The 25,803-nt window shown below is 36.8% G+C and overlaps 6 protein-coding genes across 7 annotated transcripts; 4 read left to right on the top strand and 2 right to left on the bottom strand.

Annotated features, from left to right (window-relative positions):
- The first annotated feature begins 835 nt into the window (after window positions 1-835).
- LOC147560089 (zinc knuckle (CCHC-type) family protein) lies at window positions 836-5,677 on the top strand. The gene is made up of 7 exons (XM_086662129.1): window positions 836-1,673; window positions 1,754-1,816; window positions 2,177-2,313; window positions 2,421-2,549; window positions 3,995-4,196; window positions 4,561-4,675; window positions 4,842-5,677. The coding sequence occupies exons 1-7, from the start codon at window positions 1,431-1,433 to the stop codon at window positions 5,300-5,302; spliced, it is 1,350 nt and encodes a 449-aa protein (XP_086518255.1). The 5' UTR covers window positions 836-1,430; the 3' UTR covers window positions 5,303-5,677.
- A 420-nt stretch (window positions 5,678-6,097) lies between these two features.
- LOC147560088 (glycine/proline-rich protein) lies at window positions 6,098-8,971 on the top strand. 2 transcript variants are annotated; one of them, XM_086662130.1, is made up of 3 exons: window positions 6,098-6,299; window positions 7,631-7,975; window positions 8,613-8,971. In XM_086662130.1, exons 2-3 carry the CDS (start codon window positions 7,654-7,656, stop codon window positions 8,918-8,920), a joined length of 630 nt encoding a protein of 209 aa, XP_086518256.1. In that variant the 5' UTR covers window positions 6,098-6,299; window positions 7,631-7,653; the 3' UTR covers window positions 8,921-8,971. The 2 variants fall into 2 exon arrangements, with proteins under 2 accessions (XP_086518256.1, XP_086518257.1); XM_086662131.1 differs by having other exon boundaries at window positions 6,158-6,299; window positions 7,645-7,975.
- A 591-nt stretch (window positions 8,972-9,562) lies between these two features.
- Window positions 9,563-12,010, bottom strand: LOC147560087 (protein MODIFYING WALL LIGNIN-1-like). The gene is made up of 3 exons (XM_086662132.1): window positions 11,455-12,010; window positions 11,139-11,344; window positions 9,563-10,075 (listed from the first exon to the last, which is right to left on the bottom strand). Exons 1-3 carry the CDS (start codon window positions 11,557-11,559, stop codon window positions 9,799-9,801), a joined length of 588 nt encoding a protein of 195 aa, XP_086518258.1. The 5' UTR covers window positions 11,560-12,010; the 3' UTR covers window positions 9,563-9,798.
- A 548-nt stretch (window positions 12,011-12,558) lies between these two features.
- LOC147560086 (uncharacterized) lies at window positions 12,559-18,506 on the top strand. The gene is made up of 10 exons (XM_086662127.1): window positions 12,559-12,960; window positions 14,033-14,098; window positions 14,217-14,397; window positions 15,312-15,508; window positions 16,301-16,351; window positions 16,432-16,523; window positions 16,672-16,736; window positions 17,531-17,631; window positions 17,934-18,038; window positions 18,154-18,506. Exons 1-10 carry the CDS (start codon window positions 12,649-12,651, stop codon window positions 18,289-18,291), a joined length of 1,308 nt encoding a protein of 435 aa, XP_086518253.1. The 5' UTR covers window positions 12,559-12,648; the 3' UTR covers window positions 18,292-18,506.
- A 724-nt stretch (window positions 18,507-19,230) lies between these two features.
- Window positions 19,231-20,746, top strand: LOC147560085 (P-loop containing nucleoside triphosphate hydrolases superfamily protein). Its single transcript, XM_086662128.1, has 3 exons — window positions 19,231-19,572; window positions 19,689-19,768; window positions 20,134-20,746. Exons 1-3 carry the CDS (start codon window positions 19,397-19,399, stop codon window positions 20,553-20,555), a joined length of 678 nt encoding a protein of 225 aa, XP_086518254.1. The 5' UTR covers window positions 19,231-19,396; the 3' UTR covers window positions 20,556-20,746.
- A 92-nt stretch (window positions 20,747-20,838) lies between these two features.
- LOC147560084 (AMP-dependent synthetase and ligase family protein) lies at window positions 20,839-24,094 on the bottom strand. Its single transcript, XM_086662125.1, has 6 exons — window positions 22,857-24,094; window positions 22,426-22,615; window positions 22,059-22,204; window positions 21,759-21,826; window positions 21,542-21,644; window positions 20,839-21,171 (listed from the first exon to the last, which is right to left on the bottom strand). The coding sequence occupies exons 1-6, from the start codon at window positions 23,910-23,912 to the stop codon at window positions 21,058-21,060; spliced, it is 1,677 nt and encodes a 558-aa protein (XP_086518251.1). The 5' UTR covers window positions 23,913-24,094; the 3' UTR covers window positions 20,839-21,057.
- Window positions 24,095-25,803: the final 1,709 nt, after the last annotated feature.

Genomic DNA, 25,803 nt, shown 5'->3' with positions numbered 1-25,803 from the left:
CTTTGAAATTGCTCTATTTGTTGAATATTCATTTCCAAACCGAGATAACATACGTACCTTTAGGTTTGTTAGTGGTCCAAACAAACTCTGCTTCACCATATTTTTTTAGCAATAATCTTCCTCCATAAGAGCTCCTTTTCAAAACCAACCCTTTAAAGCCATTTTGCCAATAAAGCATCATTCATATATCTTAAGCTTTTGGTCCCTAACCCACATTGAATGATATGTTTACAAATCCAACCCAAGACTACCCAGTGAATTCTCTTGGATAATTCATCATTGTACCAAAAGAAATTCCGAAATTTCTTCTCCATTGAAGCAATAATAGAAACATACACAGAGAATATGGAAATGAAGTAAATAGGGAGGGCTGATAAAACTGCTTTAACAAGAGTAAGTTTACCTCATCTGGATAAGAGTCTCGTTTTCCAAGTAGATAGTCTCCTAAAGATCTTCTCAATGATATGATCCCGCAAATGTTTAGATCTATAGGCTTGTCCTAGAGGAACATCCAAATAAGAGATAGGGAGAGAAGCCTTATTGCAGCCAAAAGTAGCCAATAAATCCAACTAAAGAACCAGACCAACTTCCATAACTTGACTCTTGTTGAAATTCACTTTCAACCAAAGGCAGCCTCAAACCATATTAAAGTGTCTTTGAGTTTAGCAACTTGCCTAACATGATCCTTAAGAAAGAAGAGAGTGTCATCAGCAAACTGAAGGTGGGATACTACAAAACCCAACTTCAACTGCTTTAAAACCTTCAAACCAGTTTAGAGCTTTCTCCCTTAGAAATTAGACGACTTAAAACTTCAACCACCATGAGGAATAAAAGAGGGGAAAAGGGGTTCCCGTGTCTAAAATCCCTACAGTTTAGAAAAAAAAGGTAGAGGTACGTACCATTGGTAAGGGCAGAGAAGGAGGTTGTAAAAATGCAAATGAAGATCCAAATCCTCCATCTTCCATTGAATCACATTTTATTCATCAGTCATCACATAGTATATGAAGTTCCAACTGATTTTATCACATGCTTTCTCTAAGTTCTCATCAAAATTTTGTTCCGACGAAGAGAATACTTTCCTTTGTCAGAGAGAGAGAGAGAGAGAGAGAGATTAGGGGGCATGATATTAAAATTCAATCTTTTTACACCAAAAACAAATGGCCATATGGCCTCCAAGTTAACATTAGGTTGCCCGTTTGGAGTTAATGTGGTGAGACCGTGAGAGGGGTGAGGCAAAATTTCCCTATTCTCAGTTTACACCTCTTAGGAAATTAGGGTGATACAATTTCCCTTCTGATAGATCTTACGTGATTATGTCGAAAGTCTGAAGTTTAGATTCTACAGTCATCGGAGTTCGGATTAAGGAATCGAAGTATCACTAAAACCCTAGAAGGAGGAAAGTCGCAGAGGTAGAGACAGAGAGAGTAGGGATGGAGGAGGATGGGGAGGCAGTGGGGGGAGGGATTATGAGTAAGATGATGAAGATGAACAAGAACAAAGGTGGTAGTAATGGTGAGGTTGATTACAAAGAAAAGGCAGGTACAGCGTGGAGCCATTCTTACCTTAATCAGAAGCCATGGCATCCTCTTTCTTACCCTAATCAACGTCGGAAGTGGATTGCTGAGCAGACCAATGCCCAGAAACAACGTCGTGCCGAGGATGTCGCAAGAGAGGTGAAACCTCTCTTTCTCTTATCTTCTTTATCTCTCTTCATTCTCTTTCTCTTTACTAACTCTCATTCATTTCTCTTCAGTTTGCTCAAGAGCAAGAGTTCTTCAGACAGACAGCTCTCATATCCAGAAAAGAGAAGGAGAAGGTAACACAAAGATCAAAAGATCATACTTTTACACACTTCCATGGTTCAATTCTACTTTGATGCACTTGGGGTCTTGATCCACTGCACATCCATTTCGAAAAATGGAGGCACATGATCGAAATCAGTAGAGGTGGAAAACCCTCATTTATCGATTTTGTGTTAGTAGGGTTCACATAATGGCCTTTAGGCTTTAGGATAGTTTCTATGGTCTTTAGGGTGTATGAGTGTCTTTATGATAGTCTCATGGCAGTTATGAGCACATTCCATCCTTATGATGTATCCAAGCCAATTGATGTATTATGCGTGATTCTATATTGTAATCATGTTGTTTAGAAAAAAGTGTGCTTTGATATTTTGTAGGTGGAGACAATGAAAGCCGTAAGCTTTATGTATGTTCGCCCACCGGGTTATAATCCGGAGAGTGCCAAAGCTGCAGAGCTTGAAGATGAGAGGAAAAGGCTTGGACTGAACAATCCTCCTGCTGATTCTAGTGCAATGTATTTTGTCCTTTCTATTACTAAAACTTCAATTTGTTTTCTTTTATTCCCGTAATTTAGTTTGTTGTGTCTTAGTTATTGTTGATGATTTTGTCGTATTGTTTTAGGCCATCAGAACCACCTATGCCGGGTAACAATTGTCCTACTGAAGAAAAGAAGAAACCGAGGCCAAAGGATGTTTTTGGTCGGGCTTTGCCAACTGAAGAGGAGTTTCAAGTCCTTAAAAACGCTCCACGGTATATTTCTACTCTCTTATTTAGTCGTTGTATACCACGTATGAAGTTTAAAATTAAACGTAGTTCTTTCATTTTGATTTCAAATAATTTGGTGGTTTCAATCATTTTTTTGGACTATGGTCATAGTTATCTTAATTTACCAAAAAACTACTTTTGTTTTATGCATCTATAAGTCCATAAATAAGAATTAGAATGTGGGTGGTTGGTCAGTTGTAGGTCTAACTTGCAGTGTTTTGATTTTACGAAACCTTAGCTAGATAATTTAAGTTATCGACATCAATCACTATCCAAATAGATTTCAAAAAGTTGGTACAGTTGGCTCGTTGCAATAGTATTACGTTTGATTACTTGTCAAGTGAGTGGGGCCCTAAAACTTTTAATGTTTGAACTAACTAGGTGAGGATGCTTATTAGCGTGGACACCAGTCTCGGATCTAAGATTAACATTGTGTATGTGTAGGGGAACTTGGGGCTATAATCTAACACAAAATTTCGTTAATAATGTAGACATTTCCATTGAAAACATAACGCGGCGATAAAGACTATTCACATAAACATTTCGTATTTCCACAACTTAAACCTCAACCAAAGTAGGATGTCTCGAACTAACTGTTGAGATTGCAAATAACAAAATTGAAAGTGTAAATTGGATGTTCAAAATCATATTTTGCTAGAGCCTTGATGCATAACATGGAAAATTCTCAGTTTGGCCCCCGAAGTTTATTGAGAGTTACACTTGGACTTGACGTTTGTCAAACTCCTCTAGTTGTAATATAACAGTGTCATCATGTGACAATTGGCGGGTTGTTTTGTTTCAAATACCCTTCATTCTCTTCATTTCTACATGTATAACTATATTAGAGATTTGCCTCCACTAATGGAGCATGAGCATGTGTATCTTAAATGTCTTTTCTTTTTCGTGTACCTCCATTATTATAGTTCTATCCATTAATAGAGTTTTTCTCATTCCACCACCACTATACTGATCCACCGACATTAAAGAAGAAGAAGATGAATGGTTAACCATCATCTTCGCCACCCTGGAGTCACCAGATCATAGAGTATAGATAAATAAAGGAACACTCATTGTCATACATGTGGTAATTAAATGGATAGAGTTTTATTCTAGTCCCTTAAGTGACAAAAGTATCTTACACAAGTATCCGAGTATTTGACAGTGAGTATCCACGTTTGCAAATATTCAAAAGTAATAAAATACAGAAGAGTATCGGTACAACAGAGTGTCAATAAAACATAGATTTGAACTTTTTATCTTCTGTTTCCTGAGATTTTGATGTAAATTATAACTCCATATCCTGTGAGTAGAGCATAGATATATTTCCTTTGTCATCATGTGGGAATGCATCTTGTTGTGTGGACACACATAATATGTTATCCTAAACAATTTTAGTGAGTAGGATTCTTACGTTGATGACCAATTTTCAGGTTGGAAACAGGTATGCCAGGAAGGGTGAAACCTTTTGGAGTAGAAGTTCGTAATGTGAAGTGTGCAAGATGTGGAGCTTATGGTCATCAAAGTGGTGATCGTGAATGTCCTCTAAAGGATGTGGTAATGCCCAACGAAGAGAATCGCTTAAAAAGAGATGATCCCTTGACTGCTATTTTGGCCCAGACAGATATTAGTGAGGTCAGTGGCCTTTTAGTTTATTTTGGTTTTCTGACTGGGAATCAAGTGGATAATGTGACAACCAAGTATAATATTGTTGTTTCTTTATTTTAATTCATTTTTTTTGTAATCTAGTTTATGTATTGTGATATCTTAGGCGGTATCACTTGTGCTCTCATTATAAATTCTTCCCGCGTATCGCTGGTGGAGACTACAGAACAAAGTCTGTTTATCGAAGTCTCTTCATATTTTTTATTAACAGAACTTTGACTTCAATGCAAAAGCTGGAATTTGCTTAACTTGTTTTTTCTGTTTTAGCTATCTTGATATGGGGTTCAGGCATATAATCATGTGGTGATGGTTCTTACTATATCTTCCCGTGCAGCCTCTGAAGTGGGAATTGAAGCAAAAGCCTGGCATGAGCCCTCCGCGAGGTGGGTTCGGACCCGATGATCCGAACCAACAAATAGTTGCAGAGGACATATTTGACGAATATGGAGGTATAAAGCTTCAAAAAAATTGGATTCTTTTGTATGTGACCTTCCTAGTAGTTCATCCTTTGTCTCCCTATCTTGCTTCTCTGTTACCCTTATATTATGTGAACAGTCTAAAGGGTTTCTATTTTGTGCTAGACTTTGTACTGATGTCTTTTCTGTATTATCTCAGGGTTCCTCAGTGGAGGAGGCATTCCTGATCTGTTGACCAACTTGTCCGTCGTCAAACCTAGGAAACGCTCCAAGTCCAAGAGTAAAAGCAAGCATAAAGTCAAGTTGTCGGCCACCACCAGTAGTGGGTCCAAGGCTCGCCCCAGAAAGCGGTCGTTGTCACCATATGATTTCAGTGGTTACAGAGACAAGAAACCGAGGGAGGAAAAGATCAAGGATTACAGGTACAAGAAAAAGAAGCGCCATTATTCGGAATCGGATTCGACTGATAGCTCAGACTCCGACAGGAACCATAAGAGGAGCAAACGCCAGCTCTCTGAACCGAGTTCATCTGATAATTCTGATTCTGAGAGACATCATAAAAGAAGCAAAGACGGGCACCATCATCATCGTCGTCATCATCACCACCACCGTTCCCGTCATCGTCGTCGCCATGGAGATTCGTTGTCAAGCTCGGATTAATAGTGGATTTTCAAATCACAAATTAAAATGATTAAAGAAAATTCCTGGATTTCCTGATGAAGGTTGATGATGTTGTTGTTAACCTAATCTAATGGGTGAGGTGCATTCATGATGCCTTTTTCTAATTCCATTAGGAAGACATCAAGTGGTCTTTCCTTTCCATCTTTGGGATTCTGGCACCCCATAGGAGTTATTTGGAGTGACCCTTTAAAAATGGGGTATTAATTCTTACAAGTTATTTCCACTCATGGTTGCTTGTCCACTGCCTTTGTATATTAACCCCTAAACAAAAAGCCTAAAATATCATGAAGCTGAAATACGAATTCATGGCATTTGAACTTAATGAAAACGTCGGCTATTTAGCTGGTCTTTGTCTGTCTGTGACTCTTTCGCAAAATAATAGAAGTTCATGAAACTTTGGCATTATCGAGTATTATCCAATGACCCTTTCGAAAGACAACCCATGTTTAATTTATATTATATGGGGTCCTCAAATAGGAAATCACCTCGAAGTGCTATGCTGCTTAAAATCATCCCTCTGTGAAGGAATATAGATTTGTGTTCACAATTTCCGTTTTATTTCATTGGAAAAGTACGAACTAAATTTTCATAGTTCTCAGGAACACACGGTCGTACTTATTTTATTTTTGAAGTCGTCACACCAAAAAAGAATACAGGAAGAATCTTATTCCCGCAACAAAGTTTCTTGCCATTTTTTTTTTGAACTGTTTCTTGCCACTTATCAGTCTATTCTTCGTGAAGAAGTATCCAAGTAATTTGACGTAGGATACGCGTGGAGGATACGCATTTGTAGATAGATAGATGCCTCTGCCAACCCAAGTTTAGGTCACCACCACCTCTCTCATCTTAAACAAATCCCTCAACTTCCTCAATCGTCCTCTTCTTCTTCTTCATCTCTCTCTCTCTCTCTCTCTCTGCCAATCACAGGCTAAATTCATCAGACATAATTGGATAACTTTCACAAATCAAGAATCAGGTATTACTTGTATTTTCTTGTTTATTAATGTTTGAATATATATATGAATATATATATATATATATATATATATATTATTTAGTATGTTTTTGGATATATATTGATTATTTATGTTTCTCGATCCATATGGTTGGCCATTGTTATTACAATAAAATTGCTAGTGTTTAATCTACTTCTATCTATTCGGGTTTGTTTTAGGTATTATTATTGTTTTTGGTGGGTTTACTTTTATTGCCCGAGATCATTATGATCAGCTTGTTAGCTAGGCCAATAATCTCTCTGCAATTTTTTTTTAATCATGTAATACACAACAACAAACCCTAGTATTAAGATTGTCAATCTAAAGAACCCTAGTTTTAATGAGTACAAAATATGGGTTTATCATACATCAATCGGCTTGGCTTTGATGCATCCAAAGGATGAAATATTCTCATAATTGCCATGAAATTGTCCTGAAGACACTCATACACCCTAAAGACCATAGAAACTGCACCAGATGCCATTGTATACACTCTAATAACACCCTAAAGTCAATAAATGATGGATTTCCACCTCCAACGAGTTTTGATCCTGAGACCTCTGGGATTTCAGAGTGGATGCATTATGACAGGAGCAAGACTCTCAAGTGACACCAATTGGATATGTAGATCTGGGGAAGATTTTGTGTTCTTTTCCTTTTTCTTTGTGGTTGTTCCAATCATTTTATGTCAAATGTTGCCGCACCTTTTGTTTCTTAATGATTTCTGCCTATACGATATACCTTTGTGTATTTTATACCGACTTGTGGGATGCGAACACTTAATGATAGAAGCAGGCACGGACACCACTTACTTCTATCCTTACATAAGTCACATTTTTCTAGCACCCCCTCTATAAAGGTAACATAATCATCATTTTAGTGTGAAATTGTACAATTTACCATTTTCCACGATACTGTTATCATTATAACATGAGGGATGAGTAAACCATCCCTACGGGGCCAACAAATAGTAGTTGGATCTTTGTAGCTTCCACAAATGATTGTGATGCGGGATTGGGTTCGGATTGCAATGCACGCTTGATGCATAGACCGTAGGCGTTTTTGCCGTTACTCAAAACATATCATGACTATAAATATATTATCACTCCAAGTCTATTGTTTTTTGAATAATCTTACACTTCAATGAATTCTTTGTCTTTCCATATCATTCATGGTTATCAAACATATATAAAGGTCACTACCTATTTCATTATTGAACAATATTGCGTTCCACATTGTTGAGTTACTAGCTCTAAGCAAACTTGGTGCATGATCTATCTTCTTATCCAGTCCTTTGTTTCCAATAATGTAGCATCAATTTTACAGGAAAGGAAAATGGCTGATGGGAATCATAACAATCATGATTCTAATGACAAAGGGCTGTTTTCATCTTTTGGGCATGGATTTGGTGGATATCCTCCACAACAACATGGTGCATATCCTCCACCACAACATGGCGCATATCCTCCTCATGGATATCCACCGCCACCACCGCATGGTGCATATCCTCCTCCCCATGGATATCCACCACCAGGAGGGTACCCACCAGCAGGGTACCCACCTGCAGGATACCCACCAGCAGGGTATCCACCTTCAGGTTATCCGCCAGCGAGTTATCCAAGCCCATATGGTCCACCGCCCCCACATGCACATGGAGGTAAATCTGATGTCTTAAATTTTTGTTTTTGATGATCATTTGGTTTGACACTTCAGCAAATGCTTGTTAAAAATGTTACATATTGTGTGTTCTCGATTTCTTGTATATATTGACCGCAAAAAAAAAAACCTTCTCAGTATTACTGTTACATAATTTTATGTTTATATTTAATTGTTACGACTTACTAGTGCACATTCCCTTGATTTCATGTACAATTGCAATGAATCAGTCTTGAGGTTTTCTATGTGAATTTCAAATTGATGAGACATTTGTCACCTATCTATGATAAGCAGTGCTTAAATACCTACTGTGCAATCAACAAACGAGCAAAACAAGTAACACGTTTTTTAAGCAGTTGATAGATTATTGTGGTAACAGCTGGTTACTTTAGTTGGAATAGATACATCATGAACAGAGTAGACCAGACGCTAACTGCCGAGGTTGTCTGAAACTGCTGAAATTTGGCCAGCCACTAATTTTTTATATTTTTATAACTGTTCGAGCATGTTTTTCGAAGTAGCAGAACGTAAATTGCGTTCGGGGTGAGTTAGCTAGGTCTAAGAAACTGAACCTTCTTACCTTATGGAAGTATACCTGCCTGTTACGATTGATTATTAATTTTATTGTTTTCTCGTAGGGCATGGATCTTCTCATGGTGGTGGTGGGATGACACCATTACTGATGGGTGGTGCAGCTGCAGCTGCGGTTGCTTACGGGGCTCACCAGATGTCCCACGGCCACCATGGTCATCATGGTGGACACTTCCTCCCCCACCATGGCGGCAAATTTAAACACGGAAAGTTCAAGCATGGGAAGTTTGGGAGGCATGGCATGTTTGGAAAGCACAAGGGATTTGGGAAGCATGGTATGTTTGGAAGGCATAAGGGATTTGGGAAGCATGGTATGTTTGGAAAGCACAAGGGAGGATTTAAGAGGTGGAAGTAATCGTGTTCGTTCTTGCATCCTCAATAATAATACTTAGTTTCTACATGTAAATATTTCATATGATTGCTGTTAAGTTTGTGGCCATCCAACTCAAAACCAATTGGCAATGAGTGGAGAGGACCTATACTTTATATTCTTGGATGCTAGTTACCCATTCTCCTATGTGGGACTATTTTCACACGCCCCCTCACGTGTGGCGTTCTTTGAGCCTAACACGTGTGTTTTTTTTCTTTACGGGTGACGTGGAACACGTGTGGCTTTTAAGCCTATCACGTGTGGGCCTAGCTCTGATACCATGTTAAGTTTGTGGCCATCCAACTCAAAACCAATTGGCAATGAGTGGAGAGGACCTATACTTTATATTCTTGGATGCTAGTTACCCATTCTCCTATGTGGGACTATTTTCACAATTGCTCTTCTTATTGGGTGATTAGTTCAACAATAGACTGTCGTCTGGACATGAATGGTCTTCGATGTTTGATTTGAATGTGTGATTATGACTCTAACCAACTTATTTACATGATCTTGATGGATTCGAAATGTTTACCAATGGCTTGTTTTTATGCTTGGTAAGTTCTACATTTGATTAAACTAACAATTTCAAGCCATTGCCTTCTGCGTTTCTCTTGAAATTTAAACTAATTTCATACAGTTCATTGGTATAAATTCATTCATTTCATGATATACACAATTTTGAATCTAATAAAATTAACATCTTAAAAAGTAGAAAAAAGAAAAGATAAAAGAAAACCAATAATTGGGTTTCAATTTTCTACATTTTGTTGTTGAGTGTATTGTTTATCAGTGCCCTAATGGGGGACCGGCTGCCAAGTAGCAGCCCTTGTTTATTGACCAACTCCATTTACGACAAAATAATCTTATACTGCAGTTATTAGTCGATGTCTATTTTTTTCTTCGTCAAATTGTGAATGTACCTTCTTCCCTTGCTCCATTTGCTTATTCTTTTCGGAACTAGTAAAATAATTCGATCCAATCATTAAAGTAACCGTTGTTAAAACCAAAAAACCGGAGCAAATGTAAACGCCCTTTTTTACTGTGTAACAGTCTCCATTTAACCATCCTTTACCATATGTTTGTCTCTTGTTCATACTTGATGTTGCACCCAATAGAACATTTGCTACTCCAAATGTTATCCTGCAAGAACCAACAATTTATACATGTTAAGCAAATGTGATACTACGTCCAACTACTATCCTGACTGAATTTCGGAAGTCGACTAAATACTCCATGAGTAATAGAAGGGAACAAAAACAATTATGTAGATTTTGGACGAAAGTCCTATATGATTCGTCGTGATTCAGTGGATTAGAACATGGGAAGCACGAATTACACCAAACATCGTAAAATAACTCAAATTCTTTCTGATTTTCTTATTCTTTAACATTTTTCATATCCCAGTGAAAAATTCTGGTATCTACCTAAAATTACTATTTTATTGAGATTCTTGAGAGAGAAGCCCGCCAAATACTAGTTTATTTGTTTAATTGGTTGGCAACATCTTGAATGACAAATCAAGTTTAGCTGGTGGCATGGCATTTTCTTGTTTGTTTTCTTTGTGGATTTCAAAATTGTAATAAAGCAAATGCAAAAGATTACTACCAACTAATTGGAATACTATTGGTTAACTAAGGGAAGTTAGATAGGGTTTGTTTCTTGTGGAATCCAAAGGTTTTTTTTTTTATCTAATAGAATTAAGCTACGAAACTTATTTTCGCTATTCGTATAGAACTTCTGATTTGTGCTTCTGACTTGAATCAAATATATTTAAAGCATATATAATGTAAGTCTGAATTAAGAGATTGCCATATAAACTTATCTGGACGTACTTCAATGCAAAATATAATAACCTAGAAAACGATTTGTGACTAAAACAAATCAAATTCAGACTCAGACGCTTGATAGGACTTCAAAAGATTCCAACAACAAACAAAAAGAAAAACAAACACCACCCTCTTCTTCTATTTTCTTCCAGTCAACCAGGAAAAGTATTAACTTTAGATATTTAGTTAGGCTGAAATTACAATTTTATCCTTGGCAAGTGGCAACTCAGATATGACTGAGTCAAAGTCAGAAGGTTTTGAGTCAGAGTAGTGAGGTCAGTCAGATTTAGACATGAATTTTCATCTAATAATTAAAATGAATAAGGAAGAACTAAATTATTAAAAATCTAAGAAAAAATTGAAATTGGAAGGCTTACCAAGACATAACTAACAAACAGATAGCAATTGTTTGTTTCTTAGCTTCATCACCAATTCTCTTCTCCCCTGATCTAAGTTTGATTCCAATTATGAAAGTTCCAACAATTTGAACAATTGATAGACAAATTGATGCTGTAATTCCCAATCCAAAAGCTGGACTTCCAGGCAAATAACATAATTTCCCATCTAATTTCACATCTTCTAACTACAAATCACAAAAACAATCAATTAACAAACTGAATCAATCAAATAGTTTTCTTCTTCTTATTTGATTTGAATATTTGATTAGAGAAGTTAAGGGTACTCTGTTTTTACCTTTGTTCTTTTGAATTCAGCTGCAAAACAAGCGGAGAAAGCAATCAAACTGAGGATAAGACCTGCCAAGTAAATCATTGAATACCCATGTTTGATTTTCTCCATTAATTGAGTTTGAGATCTGAATCAAAGTGAGGAAGCAAGAAATTAAGAGTAATTAAGGAGATTACAGAGAGGGTTGAAGGAACTCTGTTTTTCTTTATTTTCTTTTTAAGATGGGGGTGAGGAAGGGAAGAATTGGAATCTGGGGAAGGGTTTTTCCTATCATATTTCTAGGAAGGAGATTAGATATTAAGAAATCAACCACATAGAAAAGTCTAATTGGGATGGTCAAATTGAGGATAATTTGAAAAGGCAAGTTAATTTGGGGATAATCTCATTAAAGACAGACTTGACTTTGAGGTAATGATAGATAGAACTTACTTATAAGAGAAAGAGTTTAGAGAGAGAGAGAGTTTTAGAGAGAGAGAGTTTTAGAGAGAGAAAGTGGTAGGAGGAGAGAGGTGGGCTGAATGTCAACTACTAGGAGAGTTGAGTCTTTGAAGACATCCAACATGAAAAACGATTGTGACTTAATTATTATTAGTTTATTAGACAAAATATTGAAGAGAGGAATCTGGTTCAAAGTTGAGTATTACTATTTACAGGATTATTATTATACTTACTTCTGTGAGGCTTTTTCTATTTCACATGTTGTTGTGGTAGTTGACCTTGAAATAAGTAGGGCTGCTTGCAATTATACATCTCTTAAGAGGGATAATGGAGCTCTTTATTTAGATGTTGTTAAAGAACAAAAGTAGAAGAATTTTTTCTCTTAGTAGAAATATTCTTTACTTTCAATAAAACAGAAAAAAGTTACCAAATTTTAAATTTTCTTTCTCTTGGAAAAAAAGGTGATTGTAATATATATTTGTAGTTGCAGAGGTGGTGTGATTGTGGTGGTATAGGCATGGTGGAGGTTTTGTTGTGGTGAGACGAAAATAAACACAAAAAAAAAGTAATTTAATTGATCCAGTAATTTTAAAACATATACTTGGTATACCATGCAAATGTAGTAATCCTCTCCTATATCGAGAACTATTTTGCTTTCCCTAAAGCGTTGGCCTTTTGTAAATGCTGTTGCACAATTAAAAAAAAAAAAGTTAAAACCGTTGTTTTTAGACCTCACACTAGTACGTACTACCATTTAGTGGGATGGCCACCACAGTCACAAGAACAGCAGCTAAAACCCTAGCCCAAGTCTTTCTCCAAAACCCTCTCCTTTCAACTGGTTCTCGTTCATTTAAGCAACCATTTGATAGATTGGTGTCTAATTTCCTCAGAACAACAACAGTACTAAATTCAGTTGCTTCACAAGGATTCAATGTTGGTGGTATCAATTCCAAAGGCATGGTTACAGCTTCCATCCCCCTTTATGATGTTGCCGGAGAAGAAGAAGACCCATCAAAGAATGTTGATAAACGAGTTCCTGCAACTGTAATCACTGGCTTTCTCGGCTCTGGAAAGGTATAACTTTTTTTTTTTTGGAATTCAATCACTAGACATATACATGATGATTCTAAATACCCATAGTTAGGGGGGTTTAATTTCAATTAATAATCAGATGAAGCCATCTTCTTTGCTTAATTCTTTGATCAATCATGACCTTGGTTGTTTGACATTTTACAAATTTAGTTTTTTGCAAAACACAAGTTTTTTGTATATTTTTGATACATACTGGTTGTGGGCGGCCCCAAATTGGTCTTTGACCTATCTCACTCAAAAAGCGAGGCCGCCATCCCTCCCACAACCAATACGGGACTAGCACTAATGATCTTTCGCTTCATATATTAGACGTAGAAGATTATCTTCTCCTCTACAATGGGACTCGAGAGACTTTGGTATGCGTCGGCTTTGATACCATTTGTGAGTGTGGTTCACGAGTCTTTCTTGCTTCAAAGTGGTCGTGGGCCTAACTCACCTAGAAGCTAGCTCAAGAGGTGAAGCTTTCCCTCACAGTTATAAAGTGACCAGCACATCCTCCTACAACCAATGTGGGACTGACACCAACACACACTTCAAAGAGCCAAGGCGATTTTGAATTATCCACAGTTAACGGAGGAAAATTAGTGGTTAAAAGATACATGTTCGGAGGAGCTTACAATTATAGTATCATGTTTTTTATTTCACTCTTGTTTACAACCGCCCTTTTTTGTCATATTTATGTAACACATGTGAAAGACTAAGCATATACTAATCTATACTAGAAATATATTATATAAAGCATTCGAAAAGCTATAAAGTATAAAAGGATAGATTTTTTGGCAAAACTTCATATGTAGTTTGACATTTTCAAAAAAAAGTTTGACATTTCGAATAACTTCATAAACTTGTTTTCTTTATTTCTTTAAATTGTTTTTTGTACTTTTACTTGGGATGTTTTTCTTTGGTAGGAACTTTTGGTTAGATGCCGTAACATGTAAAGTTTTTTCTTTTCTTTTTTCTTTGAGAAAAGCAAACGTGATGTTTGTTTTCTTATCTCTCTTGATAACTTCTATATATGTATGTCTGCCAATTTATCTGGACCTGTTAATTGCAGACGACACTCCTGAACCACATTCTAACTTCTCAACATGGAAAAAGGATTGCTGTCATAGAAAATGAGGTACCGATATTTGTGGCTGAGATTTGAATTGCTTTTCTTTTTTCGTATATGCTCTGTAAGCGACATCGAGGAGTACACCAAGTTTTGTTGAAGTATTTTTCTGTTGCTTTGCTTGCAGTTTGGTGAAGTGGATATTGATGGCTCTCTGGTTGCGAGCCATTCTTCTGTGGCTGAGGAGATTGTTATGGTGAACAATGGCTGCCTATGTTGTACTGTGAGAGGGGATCTCGTTAAAATGCTTTTGGAGTTGGTAAAGAAGAAGCGGGATAAATTTGATCATATTGTTATTGAAACAACAGGTATTGCTAGAGTCTTGGCAATCTGATTCCAGTAGTTCTAACTTTAGAGTAGACAAGATTGATGCTAAACATTGAGGTAATGCAGTACCTTCCTACATTTCATGCTAAATTAGTTGGACTTGAGACATGCTCGAGTGATGAATCTGCTTAGTAATCCGGGGATTACTCAGGCAGTGAGCTTTTTCTTTTTAATTTAAATTTTTTATGTACTCATAATATACATTAGTTCTCATTAGATAACAAATATTATTGTTATTAATTGTGTTTTATCATACTAACAATGATCACCATTGTGTGTGTGTATAACCAAGGTAACCCTGCAAGCTAAGCAACTCAGTCACCAGGTGCCGCTCGAATATGCACCTAGTTACTAGGTTCTTACTCGTTTTTGAGAATGAGTTAGTTGGCAACTTGCGATTGAGCCCGACTTTGTCCGACTGGTCGCTAGTCCCCAGTTGGCCGACTAGTCCCCAAATTCGATTTCCACCATAGTCTGCAAGTCAAAATGGCTCCTGACTTGCTTGACCAACTTTGAGTTGCCGACCAACTGAAAACTCGTGATCGTGGTGGTTTTTTGAGGAAGGGCTGGGTCTACTTCCAAGTTCAGTTGATACCTGTAACCTGACTACCTGAGTCCTTCTCGAGTTTCACTACTCATCCTTCAATGAACTCTAGATGTTGAATTACATATGCATGCCAATTTTGAACACCCTTCATCCAGCAGCGGTACTGCGGTAGTGGATATATATGGAAACCCGAGAAAGTAGTCCAATTATCATGAACACTTCATGAAACATTAAATTGGCGAAGAACAAAAATATTTGCAACCATAGCTTAACAATTCTGAATATTTACGAGCATTTTTCATCCTAATTCTTGGAAATTTGGGCTATTCACATCTGTTCTTTCTGCAGGTCTTGCAAAACCATCTCCTGTAATTGAAACATTTTGCACTGATGAATTACTTTCACGGTATGTGAAACTTGACGGTGTTGTTACTTTAGTTGACTGTAAGCATGCCATGCAGCATTTAGACGAAGTCAAACCAAGATTTGTGGTGAATGAGGCAGTAGAACAAGTTGCTTTTGCAGATCGTATCATTTTGAACAAGGTATGGATGTATCACTTGCATTTGGTTTTGGCTCAGATGAGAATCTATTCGAGATATTTGTTCTTTAATGTGAAAGAGTGTAGCCACAGTCTGAGATTCTCTGATTGAATTTCTTTTGTTTCTTTCTAGCTTCATGATGCAACGACTGTTTGGATGGGTATGTAGATAAGGCCATAGGGGAATGTTAGGCCATATATGTTACTTTGTGCATTTTGGGAACATCAGTGATATCCATAAAATCTCAACTGCTGTCATTAGTCCTTTTAAGGTGTTAAAAGTCGAAAAATTTAAATTTTCGATTTCGTTAGTTAGATACGCGAAAATAAAGATTACGAAGAATTTATAATGGGTTAGGGTCGGGTTGGGTTTGTCCGGGAAGAGGAAGAGGCCGAGAGATGTTAGTAGGGGAGAAGGAGATGAGAGAAAACAAACCAATTTAATAACTTGTTTGTCGAATCTGTCATCCCACACACGAGCTTGTTTGGCGAGTTTTTCATCCATCATACTAGCTTGTTTTTTGAGTTTGTCATTGGAAACTGCAACGGACGCCTTAACTTCAGTCACCTCACTTGCTAAGCTCACTTCCATTTCATTATCCTCGAATTTGTTTTATAACCTCCAACTTGCTTTGTAAGAACAATGATTTGCTCTTTCCCTCTTTTGATGTTACCCCATTCAAACGAAAAGATGGTGAAGATTCTCTCATGCTTGAAGGAGTGATTGCTTTTTGTTGTCAATTGGAAGTAGATTTATTTGCTGGGGTTTAATTGATCACTAATATTTTCTGGGCAGATAGATTTAGTGAGTGAGACGGACTTGGAGGCATTGACTAGTAGAATTAAGGTGGGGCTCCTCTCTTTTTTCTTCCCTTCAAAATATTTTTTGGTAAAGCTGCTACTAATGTCTGGACATCTTGCCGACAGGGCATTAATAAGATCGCACAAATCAAGCAATCTAAATTCGGAGCAGTTGACATGGATTTTGTTCTTGGAGTTGGAGGATATGATCTTGACAGGTCATTCACGATGTTATAGATTAACATCTTTCTTAATTGAGTTATCCATTGTTTTTTTTTTCCGTTATATTGTTTTAGTTTGTCATCCTGCGCTACATAATATGTTCCGAATTTAATACTCTTTTTTCGTAACATGTTTGTTTCACAGAATTGAGGCTGAAGTTCAGGTAGACGGATCCCGTGGCGCAGTTCATCAGCATGAAGTTGGCCATGGTAATATTTCCGTAAATGTTTTCCGCGTACAAGTGGCATACGCTTCTTTTTACCATTTAAACTTGTTTAGAACTTGACATGTTTGGATCCCTAAGGTATAAATTTCTGTTTTACTTTCTATGCTCTTTGGGGACTATGCCAAGTATTAGTGAACTACGTAAACAAGAACTAGATGAATAATAGTACCATATAAGTTTCTTAAAGAGGAAAAGTTAGGGAAGCATAGTTGAAAAAGAGTATCATGTCGAAATGCCAAAATTCAGGTACCACACCATAGAGTGTATCTTAAGATCCCGTGTTACGAATTATGTGCGCGCGTGTGTGTCTGTGTGTTCGCGCATATAAAGCTAACATACACAAAACTACTACAATATTTGTCAGTTCACTCTCTTATGTTGTGCTTGTTAGACCGTGAGTACCTTTATGGACAAGTTATATTATTGGTTTAGACTTTAGAAAAACCAAAAACATGAAATTTCTCAAACATGAAATTTCTCTGTTTGTTCGTCTTGTATTCCGGCCACTACAATTATAGATACGAGAGAATAGAGCCCATTATACAATGTGTATACTAGAAATATAGTTGGGAAGTCGAATGGAGAATTTCAGCCTGCTTCCCTGAAGAATGCCACTTCGCGTATTATCACTGTCAAATCCTTATATTGGAACATCTATTTATGGTAACGAATGTAAAATTGTGTGGCATCTTTGTCATTTGTTTTTGTTTCTGGCTAGTTTTTTTTAACATTATTTCCTGCGATTTTGCACTCTAATCTTGCCTTCTTGTCAACCAGCACACGAGAGAGGACATCATCATCATCATCACAACCATGTGCACGATTCTGCCGTGTCTAGTGTCTCTATAGTTTCTGAAGGCACCCTTGATCTTGAAGAGGTATTTTTTTTTTTTTGCATAGATCTTGAAGAGGTAATATCTTATATTTTGTTACTTTATGACGAATCACGTGACAGTTGTTCCCTTGGATTGCCCTATCTCTTACATACATGAACTTATTGCTGGTGGCCTTACCATTCTGTCCACAGGTGTTTATGTTACATATACTACACCTAATAGTACCCAATGACAAAAGAATTGCTTGGCGAATTCGACGTGTGCTTAATGTTCAGGTTAATTCTAATGCTAGCTGACAGTCTGATGTACCTAATTTTCAATTTGCTTTGATGTGCCAAACTCAGGTTGATGACTGGCTTGATAGACTGATAGAGGAAAAAGGGGAAGACCTGTACCGGATGAAAGGGATTTTGTCCGTAAATGATTCTGATGAGCGTTATGTATTTCAGGTCCTAGTCTTTCTTAGCTAATTGATCGTAATACTTTTGCGAGGAACACAGTTAACTACTGTCATGTTCGAATAATCGTCAACTGATACTAGTCTTTTTGGTGGTTTATGATCAGGGGGTTCACTCGATGTTAGATGGGTCCCCAGGCAAAAGATGGGGATCTGAAGAGAAAAGGATTAACAAGCTTGTATTCATTGGGAGAAACTTGGATGAATCTGCATTGAGAAAGGGTTTCAAAGGCTGTTTAGTGTAAAATTCTAAAACTGCAGAGAAAGCTGAATCAGAACTTAACGACTGCATATCGAGACGAGGGTTTGAGGTGTATATCTTCGGCGGCCATCTGTTTTAGGGTTTGCTTAAAAGCTTAGGATTGATTTTGATTAGTACCACATTAACTAAATGAGTTTATACATATTATAGTGTTGGCATGAGAAGGTATCTAAAATGAAGCACAAGTATTGCTGAAAAGAACAAGTATTGTGAAATATGTTCATTAGGCTATTAGTGAATTCAAGATGGGGGAACTTCACCTTTGTCTCCCTATATTACAACTAGTTTCTTGTTTGGCCCCTGTTTTGTGAACTTAATGACACAAAACCCGAATGAAGGAGAAAAAGAAATGGTTTTGATAAGGTTGAAAGGAAATGAGTTGAAATGGTCGAACCAATTGAAACTAAGTTTTTTTCGCTTAGGCTTTTGACAAAAACAGTATTTTTACTGGTTCATATTATGTTTTTTCTTGACCAATTTCAAGACGCATGCACAAATACCAAAAGGTGTAGGTATATGTGCCTTGGGTTTAGCCTTATTGGTTCATTGACGGCATATAAACCTCCATAAAAACTCTATTACCTTGTTTGTCTAGTCGAAAGAAACCTTTATTGAATACTTCGCAAGTTGTGGGAGGCACTACATGAGTGCGGTGCTTGAAAAAGTCGATAAAAAAGGGTGTCCAGCAAAAAGAAAAAGTTAGGTCATCCCAAAATGACTAAACCCTTAAACATTTATGCTCCATAGAAGCACCACATCCCCTTAAAACTACCATGCCTTGGGTAAAATCTTCCATGTTGCATTCACCTATACATTTTAAGATTTTTCAGTCATAGAAGTAATTTTAATCAAGGCAATACACCACATGAACAAGGAAAATTTTCTCTCTATAGATCCTCTATATCGGACACGTCAACAACTCGGGATTCAGTCGGGAGATGTGCCGGGTATAAGTTATAACATAACGGTTGCGAAAATAATATGACCACCTAAAATGGAAATCACTTGTGTAGATCTGGAATGGGCTTTGACTTTTTGGTGGTAATGTCATTCTTTGATGAGATGGTATAAGACAAGACTAGAGGGAGATGATCAATAATTGCAGTTACCAAATGGCTTCTCCTTCAGCTGATCCCAATGATCTAATAACCAATCCTTTAAAACATCAGCATAACAAAGATGAGGAGGGTTCATCAGGAGGATTTGCTGCTGCTGCTACTCCAATTGTTCTTGTCATCATGGGTGTTACTGGCTCTGGCAAATCGTATGCCCCCTCCTACCCTCTCTCTATATCTTTCTCTTTTCAAAACCTAGATTAATTTGAGAGAGATGGAAGTTGTTCTATGTAATATTTCTTCTTTGTTTTTTTTCTTTGAACAGCACAGTAGGGGAGATGCTGGCAAAGAAAATGCAGACTACCTTTCTTGATGCAGATGATTTCCATCCCCAATCAAACATAGGTATTCTATTTACTTTTCCTTACTAGGGTTGATTGAGCACAATGTGGTTGAACCTACCAGACCAATCCCAACCAAACTGAACCGGATGATTTAGCCAAAACGCCATATGATTGACTTGGTTTCAACTATTCCATATGCATCATAGAGATGAGTATATCTTATATCGTAAAAAATAGTCTAAAATGTAAGCGTATCGAAAAAGTATATCCCTAGTGTACCTGATACTCACATGGTAGTGTTTCGCGTACCAGTATCCGTACCAAGTATCAGAGCGATCCGCATACAAGATAACATTGGTTCTTAGATAATTATAGTCATGCTGAAAAATTGTGTAGTTTATTACTAATCCACCCACTTAACTGCAGAGAAGATGAGGAAAGGAATTCCTCTTACTGATGAAGATAGGATCCCATGGTTAGAAACACTCAGAGACAAACTCAAAGATTATGTCAATGGTAACAAGACTGTAATCCTTGGTTGTTCAGCTCTGCAGAAAAGATACAGGGACATCCTGAGATCTGCAGCAGCACAAACACTTCATCAAAATGGTGGTAGTGGTGGTGGGGTACTAAAGTTTGCTTGTTTGGAAGCTCCGGCGGAGGTGATAGCCGACCGACTAAAGCGAAGGGCAGAAGGAGGGAACCATTTCATGGCAGTCTCATTGTTGCAGTCTCAGTTAGACTTGCTTCAGATTCATGATGATGATACCGAAAAAGATGTCATTGTTGTTGATGCTACTCCTTCCCCTGAACTCATTGTCAACTATATACACTCTCACCTTTTCTAATCCTTCCTTCATTTAACATAAACTACAAAGAGTTTCATTCACAAACACACTCATATATATATAATAAACCACTTCTGTTTACTTTTTTGTAGATCTGAATTCGAAATCTGAAATAATTGTAAACGTAATTTTGACGGTTTTGTGTGATTTTATCTTCTGAAACAAGTCTTTTATATACAATGCATATATTTTCCGCTTTCAAAACAAGTCCGAATTTGTGAAAAAAACTTGTTTTAAGGTCTGGACTAATGAGAGAAGTTAACACCTGCAAGTACTCAAACTATACAAGTAAATTGTACATTATTTATTTAGATTTCAGATTCAGGTTTAACATACAAACAGACAACACCTAAATAAACCGTTTTACGAAAACTTCTGATGTCAAATTTGCCCCAAAATTCTCTCTATCCCATGCTCTTTGGCTCTACAAACTAAAGCCTCATTTTCGCCGCTTTTATACCCAAAAAAAAATCTCCCTGACTTAAAAGTATGTACGAATGTATCATATTTTGGAACTCAAGGTGTTCTTAAGATGCCTTCTAAGGATTTTTCCAGCCGGGGACCTTGGAATTGAGTTTGTAAACACCACCTTTCTTACCTTCTTGTGAGGCGATACCTGCAAGTTTAGCGCAATGTCTGATGTTAATGGCTTTTGTGTATTATGTAACAAGTGGATGACAAGGAAATAGATCATGCAATGTCTGATGTTAATGGCTTTTGTGTATTATGTAACAAGTGGATGACAAGGAAATAGATCATGTAAAAATCAAAAACCTATAAAATATGTGTATATGTATATGTTCGGCTATATCAAGAAGTACTGGATTTTTCACTCGCCGTGTGACTTATTGATAACTGTTATAGTCTTGACGTTGGATGGCAATTTTTTGACTCAGTGAAATGAGGTTTCCTCCCAAGCTAGTATACACCGAAAATGAGCATGACAGTGAAGAAATAAATGTGATCACATAGAAATTGATAGGTACCTGGCTTGCCACAAATCTGATAACTTCTGCTTCGGAAACTTCACTTCCAGGCGTTCTAACAACGAAAGCTACTGGTACTTCCCCTACTTCATCATCTCTAGAGCTAAACAAGAGTTTCATACATGAAGAATAGATTTTGTAAGGAAGCAAACAAAAAAAGTGTCATGATGTTATTATCTTTGACATAAGCCAATAAATACTGAAAAAGCTTACTTACGATGTTACCGCAACATCATGTATCTCAGGATGCGACATAAGTACAGCCTCTAAATCGGCAGGAGAAATCTGCACAAAATGTTATCAAGAACATTAAAAATCACAAAATAAATGCGAGAAAAAAGTGCAAATGCCAAAGTTTCAAGCTGGACTTTTTTTTTCATCTTATTAGAGTCCACAGGTATCCATCTTACCTAGAAAGAAAATCAAGATCTTATCTGAGAATAAGATAAAAAAGACTTGGGGTCATGTGAGTATGTAAACTTGATTGTATGTGATAATCCAGATCGTAATAATGTACCTGAAACCCTTTGTATTTGATTGTATCCTTCAAGCGGTCCAATATATATAAATAACCATCTTGATCAAAATGCGCAATGTCACCGGTGCGTAGCCAACCATCTTTATCAACTGTGGACTTTGTTGCTTCATCATCATTCAAATATCCTGGAAAGCTTTGACGTAAACAAATTATTCTTACTAATCAAAACTTAAGATGATATTTTAGATTACACAGTTTCTATATTAAGATTTAGAAGGGATGTTTCTCAAATCAAAATCAGGCAAAGATAAATAGAGAGCATTCTTAGGGTTGTTCCATGTGAGATGAACAGGAACAAGAGGATCAAACAAGGAAAAGTAGAACATTCTTTGGTCCGGCAAATTACCTTTCATAATGCCAGGTCCACGCAGCCACAGCTCACCACTTCGCCCAGGAGGCAAACACATACCAGTATTCCAATTTACCACTTTAGCTTGCATGTTTGGAGCTAATAATCCCACTGAAGCGTAATTTCTTAAATCTTTAGTATTGAAACCGCGAGTTCCGACTGCTGTGGACTCAGTCATGCCATAGCCCTAAAAATGCGTCAAATGAAGAAACCATCATCAACTAAGAATCACCCTCTTATCAACAAAAGGTATATAATCAAGCAACACGACATTAATATTAGGTAAACAATAATGTACATAGCAGAACATTTCGTGATAGAGTTAAAACAATAAAAAAAAAGATATGGAAATTATATTACTTGGAGAATTAAAAATGAAATCAGCGATCTTCCGTAGTTGTTTGGCATGAGGGGGAGAGATATATTACCTGGATAAAATCGACATGAGGAAACGTCCAAAGGAACTCCTGAATCGTCTTATAACTTAAAGGAGCTGCTCCACTAGAAACCTGTGTCAAACTTCTCAAATCACATCCACCGCGGGACTTTGCTTTTATCAATGCCATTAGAATCGGAGGAACGACAGGCAAGTGAGTGACTTTATAACAATCAATAGTTCTCACAAACTCATTTAGCTCGAACTTCCTCATTACAATAATGGTAGATCCTAATGAAAACAATCCCATCCCGAAGAGCGAAAGACCATAAACATGAAACATAGGAATACTAGCTAAATATACATTCTTTGAACTAGGACAATTTTCATATTGCGAAGCTTCAAACCGAACGAAAAGTTCAACAACCGATATCAAATTTCCATGAGATAAAATCACCCCTTTGCTCAAACCAGTAGTACCAGATGAATACAAAATTGCACCAGTATCTTGCTGATCAATAACTGGCTTCGGCGATAAACTCGGGTTGGTTGAAATAAGTTGATTAAAAGAACATGAAGAAGTATCATTGGGGTCTAGGGTATGAGGAACCATGATAACTCTCAAACCCAAGTTTTGTATATCAGTCATTCTATCAAGCACAGTGAAAACAAGACTAACATTACAAAAACTAATCTGTTTTTTAATCTCATTGAGACTACTAAGAGGATTCATTGTTGTGGCAATAGCACCAACTGATAAAAGACCTAAAAAAACAACTGGGAAAAATATAGTATTTGGTAAGAGGATTAAAACAACATCACCTTTTGAGATCCCAAACTCATGGAGACCAGCAGCCATGGATTTAACCATTTTTTTAAGTTCTGAGTAAGATAATGAAAACCCAGATTGGGAATCAATCAGAGCTAAATCACCATCATGTTTTTGTGAAAAAATGAAGGAGACTATATCAAGAAATTGGGTTTTTGGGAGTTGAATGGGTTTGTGTTTGCTGTTATAAATTCCTGTTTCTGAAGAAAACCAGTTGGAATAAGTGTCAGTTTTGAGAGTGTGGTGGCATTGGTGTTGATCAGTAAGGGTATTTGCCATTGAAATAACTAGGGTATTTGCCTTTGATCTCAGATGTAATGTTGTTTTGAAGAAATCACAGAAATTTATATATATTGTGTACTGACTGATAAAGATGTTGTTTTTGCCTTTCTTAAGAAGCAACAAGTTTTTAACAAAAAATAAAATAAAAAACAAGTTGATAGTTATTTTAAAAAGGTACAAGACAATAGGTAAACCAATTTGTCATTTGAGGAAGCTCTGCATAACCGTTTTATCCAGGAGAGAGAAAGAGAGATCGTGTTCGTGTTTTTCCGGCGAGGGGTCTCCCCTCGCCGGATCTTCCTCTTTTGCTTTCCTTTTTTTCGTTTTTCTTTTCCTTTTTCTATCTTTTAGCGTTGATTGATCAGGCTATGGTGGTGGTATGAGAGGGGGTTTGGCTTCAGAGTTGGTGTTTAGAGGGACTGGTGATGGAGTTTGGATGGTGGTTAGGGACGGTTCCTGTGTGTAGGTGGAGGTGGTTGTGTGGAGAAGTGAAGAACATGGAAGTGTTTTAATGGTGATGGTGGTGGAGTTGTAATTCTGTGGGGCGGTGGTGGGTTATGTGGTCTTCCTTGGGTGGGATATGATGGTTTAGTCATGGAGGTGTGTTATAAAGGTGTGTTCTTTCTCTATCTGATTGTTGCTCATAATCTGTTCGACGAAATTCCTGACTCGAGAGTGTTGCTGTTTTGCCTTACTCATTTGAGTCTTTTATTATGGTTGGATGGTGGTATGGAAAGCCTCAAAATTACATCTTCTAGTATCCCAACGTCACTTGATCCATGTTCACTTCAAATGCGACCGACATGTATCAGTTCTTGCATAAGTTCTGCATTTCTACTCCTCAAAGTTAGACATCATAGAAGTCAAAAATCGATCCAGTTAGTGATAGAACGCAAGGGAGACGAAAGAGTTACTAGTTTTATTTTCTTAGTACAATAAAAGTTTGTTTCTTTATGTCTCTTTGTTGGTCTTTAGGGCCTGTTATGTTGGTCTTTAGGGCCTGTTATGTTGGTCTTTAGGACCTTTTGTTACTTTCATTTTCTCCAGGGTCGAGTGTTTTGATCATCGAAGAAGAAGGTGAACGAAGCATCGACTATATAACTACCCTTAAATGGCGAGTGGTGGTTGTACCAGAAGTAGCCCACCAGTTAGACCAGGTAGTTCCAGAGGCAACCCAAGTGGGCATATCTTGGCTTGTTGGCTCGTTTGGTTTTGTCTTTGTTATTTTAAACTTCATGTTGTAATTCTCATTAGCCTTTTGGCCGTTATATGAAGTTTGATTTCCAAAAAAAAAAAAAAAAAAAAAAAAAAAAAGGTACAAGACAAATGAACTATTCTAAAAACATAGCCATGAATAAATGATCCTCTCACTCCTCTCTCTCTCTCTCTATAAATTTGGGCCGTCCACCAACTTTTGGAAAATAGGTTGGATGGAACATCATCATTGTTTGTGAGTGGAAATGTTTGCTCAAATTTAGCATGTTAAATCATAAGTATATTGTAGGCATTTCAAACTTATATTAGTAAAGTATGTGTTTTATTGCTCATCAAAAAAAAAAAGTATGTGTTTTATCACAAGACTTAGATATTTCTTGTGTTATAGGACACATACAGTTGTATCAATTAAATTTAACAAAATTTTAATCCAGTATTCCTTTTTGGTATTTTACTTATTGTTTATTTTCTGTTGTTTAATTTTTTTCTTAAGTTAGTTATTTTATGAGAGAGAGAGAGATTCAAATTTTTTTTTTATTCTTATAATATCTTTTGTCTTTTTCTCCTTAAATTAATTATTTTATTTTTAAGAAGCACATAGTTATTTTTTTTAAAATATGTTATTTTATTTCTAAAAATGACTATATTTTAAATTTTGAGAAGAGCTTCTAGA

This window comes from Eschscholzia californica, unplaced genomic scaffold (assembly GCF_041429995.1).
Source record: "Eschscholzia californica isolate CP2 unplaced genomic scaffold, dmEscCali1.0.p SCAF_2, whole genome shotgun sequence".
Lineage (NCBI taxonomy): Eukaryota > Viridiplantae > Streptophyta > Magnoliopsida > Ranunculales > Papaveraceae > Eschscholzia > Eschscholzia californica.
The sequence above is the reverse complement of the archived record's forward strand: the minus strand, read 5'-3'. Positions and strand labels throughout refer to the sequence as shown.

Bases quoted from the DNA above. Each gene is read 5' to 3' on its own strand.
- LOC147560084 (XM_086662125.1), bottom strand. From the start codon at position 23,912: ATGGCAAATACCCTTACTGATCAACACCAATGCCACCACACTCTCAAA. The intron at 21,827-22,058 runs GTACATTATTAC...CATTTTGTGCAG, and splicing joins TCAAATACAAAGGGTTTCAG to ATTTCTCCTGCCGATTTAGA. The intron at 21,645-21,758 runs GTAAGTAAGCTT...ACTCTTGTTTAG, and splicing joins CATGATGTTGCGGTAACATC to CTCTAGAGATGATGAAGTAG.
- LOC147560086 (XM_086662127.1), top strand. From the start codon at position 12,649: ATGGCCACCACAGTCACAAGAACAGCAGCTAAAACCCTAGCCCAAGTC. The intron at 14,398-15,311 runs GTATTGCTAGAG...TTCTTTCTGCAG, and splicing joins TATTGTTATTGAAACAACAG to GTCTTGCAAAACCATCTCCT. The intron at 15,509-16,300 runs GTATGGATGTAT...TTTTCTGGGCAG, and splicing joins ATCGTATCATTTTGAACAAG to ATAGATTTAGTGAGTGAGAC.
- LOC147560089 (XM_086662129.1), top strand. From the start codon at position 1,431: ATGGAGGAGGATGGGGAGGCAGTGGGGGGAGGGATTATGAGTAAGATG. The intron at 1,674-1,753 runs GTGAAACCTCTC...ATTTCTCTTCAG, and splicing joins CCGAGGATGTCGCAAGAGAG to TTTGCTCAAGAGCAAGAGTT. The intron at 4,676-4,841 runs GTATAAAGCTTC...GTATTATCTCAG, and splicing joins CATATTTGACGAATATGGAG to GGTTCCTCAGTGGAGGAGGC.
- LOC147560085 (XM_086662128.1), top strand. From the start codon at position 19,397: ATGATCAATAATTGCAGTTACCAAATGGCTTCTCCTTCAGCTGATCCC. The intron at 19,573-19,688 runs GTATGCCCCCTC...TTCTTTGAACAG, and splicing joins GTTACTGGCTCTGGCAAATC to CACAGTAGGGGAGATGCTGG. The intron at 19,769-20,133 runs GTATTCTATTTA...ACTTAACTGCAG, and splicing joins CCATCCCCAATCAAACATAG to AGAAGATGAGGAAAGGAATT.
- LOC147560087 (XM_086662132.1), bottom strand. From the start codon at position 11,559: ATGGAGAAAATCAAACATGGGTATTCAATGATTTACTTGGCAGGTCTT. The intron at 11,345-11,454 runs GTAAAAACAGAG...TGTGATTTGTAG, and splicing joins CTGAATTCAAAAGAACAAAG to TTAGAAGATGTGAAATTAGA. The intron at 10,076-11,138 runs GTAAGCCTTCCA...TGGTTCTTGCAG, and splicing joins TGTTTGTTAGTTATGTCTTG to GATAACATTTGGAGTAGCAA.
- LOC147560088 (XM_086662130.1), top strand. From the start codon at position 7,654: ATGGCTGATGGGAATCATAACAATCATGATTCTAATGACAAAGGGCTG. The intron at 7,976-8,612 runs GTAAATCTGATG...GTTTTCTCGTAG, and splicing joins GCCCCCACATGCACATGGAG to GGCATGGATCTTCTCATGGT.